Here is an 11461-nt window from a genome sequence, read left to right as displayed (position 1 = left end):
GCCATGGAGAGTGCCAAGGACAGCGTCACTGATAGTGCCACTGACAGCGCCATGGAGAGTGCCAAGGACAGCGCCACTGACAGAGCCAAGGGCAGCGCCACTGACAGCGCCATGGAGAGTACCAAGGACAGCGCCACTGACAGCGCCATGGAGAGTGCCAAGGACAGCGCCACTGACAGAGCCAAGGGCAGCGCCACTGATAGTGCCACTGACAGCGCCATGGAGAGTGCCAAGGACAGCGTCACGGACAGAGCCAAGGGCAGCGCCACTGATAGTGCCACTGACAGCGCCATGGAGAGTGCCAAGGACAGCGCCACTGACAGAGCCAAGGGCAGCGCCACTGACAGCGCCATGGAGAGTGCCAAGGACAGCGCCACTGACAGCGCCATGGAGAGTGCCAAGGACAGCGCCACTGACAGAGCCAAGGGCAGCGCCACTGATAGTGCCACTGACAGCGCCATGGAGAGTGCCAAGGACAGCGCCACTGACAGCCAAGGGCAGCGCCACTGATAGTGCCACTGACAGCGCCATGGAGAGTGCCAAGGACAGCGTCACTGACAGAGCCAAGGGCAGCGCCACTGATAGTGCCACTGACAGCGTCATGGAGAGTGCCAAGGACAGCGTCACGGACAGAGCCAAGGGCAGCGCCACTGATAGTGCCACTGACAGCGCCATGGAGAGTGCCAAGGACAGCGCCACTGACAGAGCCAAGGGCAGCGCCACTGACAGCGCCATGGAGAGTGCCAAGGACAGCGCCACTGACAGCGCCATGGAGAGTGCCAAGGACAGCGCCACTGACAGAGCCAAGGGCAGCGCCACTGATAGTGCCACTGACAGCGTCATGGAGAGTGCCAAGGACAGCATCACGGACAGAGCCAAGGGCAGCGCCACTGATAGTGCCACTGACAGCGCCATGGAGAGTGCCAAGGACAGCGCCACTGACAGAGCCAAGGGCAGCGCCACTGACAGCGCCATGGAGAGTGCCAAGGACAGCGCCACTGACAGCGCCATGGAGAGTGCCAAGGACAGCGCCACTGACAGAGCCAAGGGCAGCGCCACTGATAGTGCCACTGACAGCGCCATGGAGAGTGCCAAGGACAGCGCCACTGACAGAGCCAAGGGCAGCGCCACTGACAGCGCCATGGAGAGTGCCAAGGACAGCGCCACTGACAGCGCCATGGAGAGTGCCAAGGACAGCGCCACTGACAGAGCCAAGGGCAGCGCCACTGATAGTGCCACTGACAGCGCCATGGAGAGTGCCAAGGACAGCGTCACGGACAGAGCCAAGGGCAGCGCCACTGATAGTGCCACTGACAGCGCCATGGAGAGTGCCAAGGACAGCGCCACTGACAGAGCCAAGGGCAGCGCCACTGACAGCGCCATGGAGAGTGCCAAGGACAGCGCCACTGACAGAGCCAAGGGCAGCGCCACTGACAGAGCCAAGGGCAGCGCCACTGATAGTGCCACTGACAGCGCCATGGAGAGTGCCAAGGACAGCGCCACTGACAGCCAAGGGCAGCGCCACTGATAGTGCCACTGACAGCGCCATGGAGAGTGCCAAGGACAGCGTCACTGACAGAGCCAAGGGCAGCGCCACTGATAGTGCCACTGACAGCGTCATGGAGAGTGCCAAGGACAGCGTCACGGACAGAGCCAAGGGCAGCGCCACTGATAGTGCCACTGACAGCGCCATGGAGAGTGCCAAGGACAGCGCCACTGACAGAGCCAAGGGCAGCGCCACTGACAGCGCCATGGAGAGTGCCAAGGACAGCGCCACTGACAGCGCCATGGAGAGTGCCAAGGACAGCGCCACTGACAGAGCCAAGGGCAGCGCCACTGATAGTGCCACTGACAGCGTCATGGAGAGTGCCAAGGACAGCATCACGGACAGAGCCAAGGGCAGCGCCACTGATAGTGCCACTGACAGCGCCATGGAGAGTGCCAAGGACAGCGCCACTGACAGAGCCAAGGGCAGCGCCACTGACAGCGCCATGGAGAGTGCCAAGGACAGCGCCACTGACAGCGCCATGGAGAGTGCCAAGGACAGCGCCACTGACAGAGCCAAGGGCAGCGCCACTGATAGTGCCACTGACAGCGCCATGGAGAGTGCCAAGGACAGCGCCACTGACAGAGCCAAGGGCAGCGCCACTGATAGTGCCACTGACAGCGCCATGGAGAGTGCCAAGGACAGCGCCACTGACAGAGCCAAGGGCAGCGCCACTGACAGCGCCATGGAGAGTGCCAAGGACAGCGCCACTGACAGCGCCATGGAGAGTGCCAAGGACAGCGCCACTGACAGAGCCAAGGGCAGCGCCACTGATAGTGCCACTGACAGCGCCATGGAGAGTGCCAAGGACAGCGCCACTGACAGAGCCAAGGGCAGCGCCACTGAAAGAGCCACTGACAGCGCCATGGAGAGTGCCAAGGACAGCGCCACTGACAGCCAAGGGCAGCGCCACTGATAGTGCCACTGACAGCGCCATGGAGAGTGCCAAGGACAGCGCCACTGACAGCCAAGGGCAGCGCCACTGATAGTGCCACTGACAGCGCCATGGAGAGTGCCAAGGACAGCGCCACTGACAGCCAAGGGCTGCGCCACTGATAGTGCCACTGACAGCGTCATGGAGAGTGCCAAGGACAGCGTCACTGATAGTGCCACTGACAGCGCCATGGAGAGTGCCAAGGACAGCGCCACTGACAGAGCCAAGGGCAGCGCCACTGACAGCGCCATGGAGAGTGCCAAGGACAGCGCCACTGACAGCGCCATGGAGAGTGCCAAGGACAGCGCCACTGACAGAGCCAAGGGCAGCGCCACTGATAGTGCCACTGACAGCGTCATGGAGAGTGCCAAGGACAGCGTCACGGACAGAGCCAAGGGCAGCGCCACTGATAGTGCCACTGACAGCGCCATGGAGAGTGCCAAGGACAGCGCCACTGACAGAGCCAAGGGCAGCGCCACTGACAGCGCCACGGAGAGTGCCAAGGACAGCGCCACTGACAGCGCCATGGAGAGTGCCAAGGACAGCGCCACTGACAGAGCCAAGGGCAGCGCCACTGATAGTGCCACTGACAGCGCCATGGAGAGTGCCAAGGACAGCGCCACTGACAGCCAAGGGCAGCGCCACTGATAGTGCCACTGACAGCGCCATGGAGAGTGCCAAGGACAGCGTCACTGACAGAGCCAAGGGCAGCGCCACTGATAGTGCCACTGACAGCGTCATGGAGAGTGCCAAGGACAGCGTCACGGACAGAGCCAAGGGCAGCGCCACTGATAGTGCCACTGACAGCGCCATGGAGAGTGCCAAGGACAGCGCCACTGACAGAGCCAAGGGCAGCGCCACTGACAGCGCCATGGAGAGTGCCAAGGACAGCGCCACTGACAGAGCCAAGGGCAGCGCCACTGATAGTGCCACTGACAGCGTCATGGAGAGTGCCAAGGACAGCGTCACGGACAGAGCCAAGGGCAGCGCCACTGATAGTGCCACTGACAGCGCCATGGAGAGTGCCAAGGACAGCGCCACTGACAGAGCCAAGGGCAGCGCCACTGACAGCGCCATGGAGAGTGCCAAGGACAGCGCCACTGACAGCGCCATGGAGAGTGCCAAGGACAGCGCCACTGACAGAGCCAAGGGCAGCGCCACTGATAGTGCCACTGACAGCGCCATGGAGAGTGCCAAGGACAGCGCCACTGACAGAGCCAAGGGCAGCGCCACTGATAGTGCCACTGACAGCGCCATGGAGAGTGCCAAGGACAGCGCCACTGACAGAGCCAAGGGCAGCGCCACTGACAGCGCCATGGAGAGTGCCAAGGACAGCGCCACTGACAGCGCCATGGAGAGTGCCAAGGACAGCGCCACTGACAGAGCCAAGGGCAGCGCCACTGATAGTGCCACTGACAGCGCCATGGAGAGTGCCAAGGACAGCGCCACTGACAGAGCCAAGGGCAGCGCCACTGATAGTGCCACTGACAGCGCCATGGAGAGTGCCAAGGACAGCGCCACTGACAGCCAAGGGCAGCGCCACTGATAGTGCCACTGACAGCGCCATGGAGAGTGCCAAGGACAGCGCCACTGACAGAGCCAAGGGCAGCGCCACTGATAGTGCCACTGACAGCGCCATGGAGAGTGCCAAGGACAGCGCCACGGACAGAGCCAAGGGCAGCGCCACTGATAGTGCCACTGACAGTGTCATGGAGAGTGCCAAGGACAGCGTCACGGACAGAGCCACAGGCAGTGCCATGGGCAGTGCCACGGACAGCACGCACCGCGGACAGCACCAGACTTTTCTCAGAAACCGTTGGTGCCAACTAGAGTCTAAAATCCACACCCGGTCTCCCACATTCGTTTCCCACCTGTCTTTCCCAACCTCTGGCCTGACAAAGGCTGAATACCTTACCCTTTTAAGAATGTTCCTGAACATTACAGAAAGCCCCTCAGCCCCTCCCCCGATGGTGGAAACACCCTTCTCTCTCCACGTACAACACCATTCCTGAACCCAGGGGTATTTTATCCATGAGGCCCTACAAGGGTTTCATGAGCCTTTGACAGGGTTTGAGACCTGCCGTAGAGGGGAAAGAAATGAGCTAAAAAATAGGATGCTGAAAAACGAACGTTTTCGCCCTGGCTGGATAACTCGGTTGGAGAATCATCCGGAAGCACAGAGGTTGCCGGTTTGATCCCTGGGTCAGGGCACATACAGGAGCAGATCAGTGTTCCTGTCTCTCTCTCCCCCTCCCTCCCTCTCTCGCTAAAATCAATCAATAAGGCCCTGGCCGGTTGGCTCAGCGGTAGAGCGTCGGCCTAGCGTGCGGAGGACCCGGGTTTGATTCCCGGCCAGGGCACACAGGAGAAGCACCCATTTGCTTCTCCACCCCTCCGCCGCACTTTCCTCTCTGTCTCTCTCTTCCCCTCCCACAGCCAAGGCTCCATTGGAGCAAAGATGGCCGGGGCGCTGGGGATGGCTCTGTGGTCTCTGCCTCAGGCGCTAGAGTGGCTCTGGTCGCAACATGGCGACGCCCAGGATGGGCAGAGCATCGCCCCCTGGTGGGCAGAGCGTCGCCCCCTGGTGGGCGTGCCAGGTGGATCCCGGTCGGGCGCATGCGGGAGTCTGTCTGACTGTCTCTCCCTGTTTCCAGCTTCAGAAAAATGAAAAAAAAAATCAATCAATAAAAAAATCTTTTTAATGAACATTTTAAAAACAAATTTTGACAACATAACATTACATTTAACATGAGAATTGGATGCAGTTTAATACGATTGCCACGCGTGGTTTGAGGTCTTCACAGGAAAGTGCCGAGCTGACGGATGTCCCATAAGACCGCTGCTGTCCCCTGAGCCCGGAGGGCTCCACCCCCCCCCCCCCCTTCCTGCTTCTCCAGACCCAGGAGGTACCTCTCACACACTGCTGGCCTCGCTCTGCTGTGTCAAAGTGCCCCATGCCCACTGCCGCCTCCGCTTCCTGAGGGCGGGAACCGGTCTCTAACTGGATCTCCACTAGAAGCCAACACACACATTTCTCAAATCAGGAGATGTTGCCAAATGCCCAGGTGTCTGGTTCCTTTACAGAATTTAGATGGCAGGTGTGTGGAGCGGAGCAGGCGTGGCCCCGGCCTCCCGTGCCCACCTCAGCAGCCTGGAAACTGCCGGTGCCCAGTCTGGGCCCACTTGCTCACTCCCTTCCGTGCCCCACCTGCTCTACACACCCAGCACAGCGTCTGGCCGAGGGCAAGGGTTTCGCGTGCATCTGTTGAGCAAATGAGTGGTTAGAGGGTGTGGGGCTTGATGTCTGCAGAATTCACTGTCAAAACCCAGGCTTTCGGGTGCACAGAGCACACATTAGCCATTTACTAATAACATGACACGATTCTCCCTTTTGGAGGGAGGGAATCTGATAACGAGCTATGTGGAGTATAACTGGGTCATTTTACTGAAAATGATCACAGCACTAGCAAATTACATCGGTATGATGGATCTCTCACATTACTGAACTTTTGGGGGGGTCAAATCCGCAGGCAAATTATTGTCATAACTGCAAAGTGATGCATCGAAAGATGTGCTCATGCGAGAGTGTCAGACGCAACGGAAGTTCACGATAAGGCGCAGGCTGCAAGCAGGACAGATGCCACCATCCAGGGCTTCTCATTCTACCAAACAAAATTCATTTTCTCCCACAGACTGAGTTAAAGAAAAAAGGAAGAAGAAGGAGAAGGATCAAGGGAGGAGGAACAAGGGAGGAGGAGGAGGATGAAGAGGAGAAGGAGGAGGATGAAGGAGGGACAGGGAGGAGGAGGGACAAGGGAGGAGGAGGATGAAGGAGGAGGAGGAGGAAGAGGATGAAGAGGAGAAGGAGGAAGGACGAGGAAGAGGAGGAGGAGGAAGAGGAGGAGGAGGAAGGGGAGGAAGAGGAGGAAGGAGCAGGAGGAAGAGGAGGAGAAGGAGGACGAGGAAGGAGGAAGGAGGAGGAGGAGGAGGAAGGAGGGAGGAGGAAGAAGGAGGAGGAGGAAGGGGAGGAAGAGGAGGAGGATGAAGAGGAGGAGGAGGAAGGGGAGGAAGAGGAGGAAGGAGGAGGAGGAAGAGGAAGAGGAAGGAGGAGGATAAAGAGGAGGAGGAGGATGGAGGAAGAGGAAGGGGAGGAAGAAGAGGAAGGAGGAGGAAGAGGAGGAGAAGGAGGAAGGAGGAGAGGAGGAAGGAGGAGGGGGAGGAAGGAGGAGGAGGAGGATGAAAGAGGGACAAGGGAGGAGGAGGATGAAGAGGAGGAGGAGGAGGAAGAGGATGAAGAGGAGGAGGAGAAAGGAGGAGGAAGAGGAAGAGGAGGAAGGAGGAGGAGGAGGAAGGGGAGGAAGAGGAGGAAGGAGGAGGGGGAGGGGGAGGAGGAGGAAGAAGGGGAGGAAGAGGAGGAAGAGGAGGAGGAGGAGGAAGAGGAGGAGGAAGAGGAGGAGGAGGAAGAAGGGGAGGAAGGGGAGGAAGAGGAGGAAGAGGAGGAGGAGGAGGAGGAGAAGCAGCAGCGCTCTTTACGAGGTGGTAAGTTCAGCTAAGGGGTGGCAGGGAAGCTCGAGCATCTCTGACCAGAATTAAAACCATCACGTCAGAAGACTGAAAGTTTTTCAATTTCAGATGTGCTTCTGAGATCAAACACGCTAGTCTCTAGCCTCAGCTGTGGATTTAAGGTGCCATTTTCAGTGACAGTGTGACCTGAAACGTTATATACACTGCAGTACTGATGTGGCTGGTCTACGTCAACTGGACGCTGAGCTCCTGGCCAGCAGGGACCGTCTCCCAACACTCAGCCTGTCCTCCCTTCCCTGCCGTGGTGCCCGTGCCAGCCTGGTGCCTACATACTCATGGTTCCTTGGTTAATAAATACACCCAAACTCATTTGCCACTGAACTCAGCAAACTTTTGTGTGGTCCTCTTAGAAGTGTACCAAGCTCTACAATCCGGGAAGGCCATGAGAAAGTGACAGATTCATTAATAATTCACACGGGGAGCCCTGGCCGGTTGGCTCAGCGGTAGAGCGTCGGCCTAGCGTGCAGAGGACCCGGGTTCGATTCCCAGCCAGGGCACAGGAGAAGCGTCCATTTGCTTCTCCACCCCTCCGCCGCACTTTCCTCTCTGTCTCTCTCTTCCCCTCCCGCAGCCAAGGCTCCATTGGAGCAAAGATGGCCCGGGCGCTGGGGATGGCTCTGTGGCCTCTGCCTCAGGCGCTAGAGTGGCTCTGGTCGCAACATGGCGATGCCCAGGATGGGCAGAGCATCGCCCCCTGGTGGGCAGAGCGTCGCCCCTGGTGGGCGTGCCGGGTGGATCCCGGTCGGGCGCATGCGGGAGTCTGTCTGTCTTTCCCTGTTTCCAGCTTCAGAAAAATGAAATAATAATAATAATAATAATTCACACGGGGAGAAAACTCCATCGGAGACCAGCACTCACTCCTGGTGTTGTGGGTAAGTTTTTCTGGTATGACAGTGGAAACCTTACCACCTCGAGGGTGGGAAATGGGACTTATATATATATTATATATTGGCCAATTATGTCAAATCAGAGACGGGATTTGACCCATGGAATACTCAAAGCAAGGAAACAACAAACAAGAATGGAACAGAGACCCACTGGAGCCTTCTCTCACAAGCCAGGGCTAGCCCAGTGTCATCCTTTGACCATGTGTGTGTCTGTCCCCTGACCACACAGTCACTGAACCAATAGTCGTTGAGGCCGGAGAGATGAAGAGACATGGTAGACTCCATTGTTCTTAAAATATATCCCCCTGGCTTCTGCAGAGCAATCAGCAAAGAGTTCACCCCCTGCTCAGCGCCATCCACTGACAGTGGGTAAGTCTGGGGCTAGCTGACAGCCGTCGGGCCCCCTGTGGGGACAGGCTTCCTGAGGATGGAGTCAGTGGGGCAGGAAGCCGGCTGAGAGACACAGAGGTGGCCCCTGAGTCTGGCTGGTCCTGAATCCAGACTGTACATGGACTTCCCAGCTCAGAGGGTCAGTAACTCCCCTTTGGGGTCTATCTGGTTGGCTCTCCATCACCGGAGGACTACTCATGAAGACTTCTTAGGACACAGAATGCTAAGCACAAGCAGAATAATAACAATTGCAGTTATTCCTGGTAATGTTTAACGAGGGTATAATTAATAGATAGTAAAATTCAGATCTTAATTCTTGAGCTCAGTGAGTTATGACACGTGCATGCACCCGCCTCCTAAGACACAGAGCCACTCCACCCATCCCCGCTGGAGGAGCCCTGGGTCCCTTCCCCATCTGTCCGCGTGTCCCGGTCCAGGGACAATAACATTCTGCTTCCTTCCACCACCGTCAGCTTTGCCCTTGTAGAACTTCCCCAAGGAAAGCAGGCACCGTGTACTCCTTTGTGCCTGCATCTGTCACTCATTCCGGTGTCCTGGGGTTCATCTGCACTCGTGCAAACAGCCCCCAGGTGGTCGAGCCCCCCCTCCCGCCCCCCATCTCCCCCACCCCTGCCCCGGGCTCTGAGGTCAGTACGCCTGCTCTTTATGTCTTCGTAGAAACTCCACGGTGCCTGGTTGGGGTCCCCATCCTGCAGCCGAGGGAGCCAAGGCTTGAACAGGTTACACGAGTGCAGGTCACTCAGAACCCGAGCCCCCGTGTCTGACTCCAGGGCCCGAGGCCCCAGGAACCTGGCCCTCGGGCTCTGCACCCCGCAGGTCAAAGGCAGGGTGGACAGTCATTAACCCCGACACGCACGTCGCCCTCAGCCTCTGGACTGCTCCTGCCCGTTCCTTTTCTTTCTTTCTTTTTTTATTTTTTTGCTTTCCTAGTACCAGGCTGAAATCTGCTCCACTCTGGAGGGGCGCCACCTTCACCCTGCACCCCCCACGAGAGTGGGCATCAGGTGTGGAAGACTCAGGCTGCTCCCGTGACTTGCTGCTCGACCATTGCTCTGAGCGGTGAGTGTGCCAGGCTGACCCATCCGCACTGGTTCGTCCCTCGACACACTCTCCAGAGCCTCCAGCCTAGAGCCCTGGAGATCATGCTGGAAAGGCGGTTTGGGCTCTCTGGGCAGGGAGTCAGGAGAGGGGAGAGCAGACAGCCGTGGGAAAATGACACCGGGAGGGAATTGGGCCAATTAAATTGAGCAAACGAAACAGGGAAGAACAACTCCTTTTTCCGGCCTTGAAGAACATACAGCAATCCCTGGCTGTGTGATCTTGAGCAAGTTGCTTAACCTCTCTGTGCCGCTGTTTCTCCAGCTGTGACCTGGGGATGGTGTAGGCCTTATCAGGTTGTTGTGAGGCACAACCGAGTTAATACATACTATGTACTTAGCATGGTTTCTGGCGGACAACTGGCGCTCAGTACGTGTTTATGATACAGCTGATTTTTAATGTTGTCGTTGGGACTGTGGAGAGAGCATTCAGACTGTGAGACTGTCAACATTCATCCTCATCCGGGCCCTGCTGCTGACTTGCCATGTGGCCCTGAGCGAGTCACTGCCCCCTCTGGGTCTCCATTCCCCCACCTGCAAAGCCGAAGGGCCGTCCCGACGGGAATATTGTACAGCCTACACGTCTTGGCAGGACAGCGTCTCCGCAGCGCCTCCCGGCTTGCCCCCAGCTCCTGCACCTGCCTGAAGAGGCCGCCACACCCCGCGCCTCCATGCGGAAAAGCCAGGGCAGCTCCAGGCCCAGCGAGAAAGGCGACGTCCTCCCAGAGGACAGCACACCTGCCGGCTGCTGCCCCGAGGATGACGCTCTAAGTTCAGGTCCGCCTGCCGGCTGCTGCCCCGAGGATGACGCTCTAAGTTCAGGTCCACCTGCCGGCTGCTGCCCCGAGGATGACGCTCTAAGTTCAGGTCCGCCTGCCGGCTGCTGCCCCGAGGATGACGCTCTAAGTTCAGGTCCGCCTGCCGGCTGCTGCCCCGAGGATGACGCTCAGTTCAGGTCCGCCTGCCGGCTGCTGCCCCGAGGATGACGCTCTAAGTTCAGGTCCGCCTGCCGGCTGCTGCCCCGAGGATGACGCTCTAAGTTCAGGTCCGCCTGCCGGCTGCTGCCCCGAGGATGACGCTCAGTTCAGGTCCGCCTGCCGGCTGCTGCCCCGAGGATGACGCTCTAAGTTCAGGTCCTCCTGCCGGCTGCTGCCCCGAGGATGACGCTCTAAGTTCAGGTCCAAGTCCCTGCGCAGCCGCAGCCCCGCCGCTCGACCTCGGGCTGCCCCTCGGAGATCGGGGTCCCAGACTCCTCCTCCACAAAGTGGGGTGACACTAACGGCTGTCTCACGCAGCTCTCGTGAAGAATCAATAGAACATGCGACTCAGGAGCCTGTGTCCTCCCCGGCGCCAAGCAAGTGCCCAGCAAACACCGTCATCTTCCTGCACAGCGACCACCTGTGTGCCGTCTCCGCCATGCCCGCCTGCTCTCAGATAGAGCAGCCTCTCCTCCACCGCTCCGGGGAGCACCTGCCCGGTGTGCATGCGCTTTCACGCGTGTCCACTCACGTGCACACCCCGCACACGTCACCGGCCCCCCGACCACCCGGCTCCGGGAGCATCTGCCCGGTGTGCATGCGCTTTCACGCGTGTCCACTCACGTGCACACCCCACACACGTCACCGCCCCCCCCACCACCCGGCTCCGGGAGCACCTGCCCGGTGTGCATGCGCTTTCACGCGTGTCCACTCACGTGCACACCCCACACACGTCACCGGCCCCCCCCCCGACCACCCGGCTCCGGGAGCATCTGCCCGGTGTGCATGCGCTTTCACGCGTGTCCACTCACGTGCACACCCCGCACACGTCACCGGCCCCCCGACCACCCGGCTCCGGGAGCATCTGCCCGGTGTGCATGCGCTTTCACGCGTGTCCACTCACGTGCACACCCCGCACACGTCACCGCCCCCCCCCCCGACCACCCGGCTCCGGGAGCATCTGCCCGGTGTGCATGCGCTTTCACGCGTGTCCACTCACGTGCACACCCCACACACGTCACCGC

General features: G+C 59.3%; 1 protein-coding gene across 1 annotated transcript; it reads left to right on the top strand.

Moving 5' to 3' along the window:
- Nucleotides 1-219: 219 nt before the first annotated feature.
- Nucleotides 220-2602, top strand: LOC136313261 (clumping factor A-like). The gene is made up of 7 exons (XM_066243465.1): nucleotides 220-358; nucleotides 564-740; nucleotides 804-980; nucleotides 1212-1388; nucleotides 1582-1758; nucleotides 1822-1998; nucleotides 2502-2602. Exons 1-7 carry the CDS (start codon nucleotides 220-222, stop codon nucleotides 2600-2602), a joined length of 1125 nt encoding a protein of 374 aa, XP_066099562.1.
- The last annotated feature ends 8859 nt before the right edge of the window (nucleotides 2603-11461 follow it).

This window comes from Saccopteryx bilineata, chromosome 9, assembly GCF_036850765.1.
Source record: "Saccopteryx bilineata isolate mSacBil1 chromosome 9, mSacBil1_pri_phased_curated, whole genome shotgun sequence".
Lineage (NCBI taxonomy): Eukaryota > Metazoa > Chordata > Mammalia > Chiroptera > Emballonuridae > Saccopteryx > Saccopteryx bilineata.
This window is presented reverse-complemented; position numbering and strand designations above follow the sequence as displayed.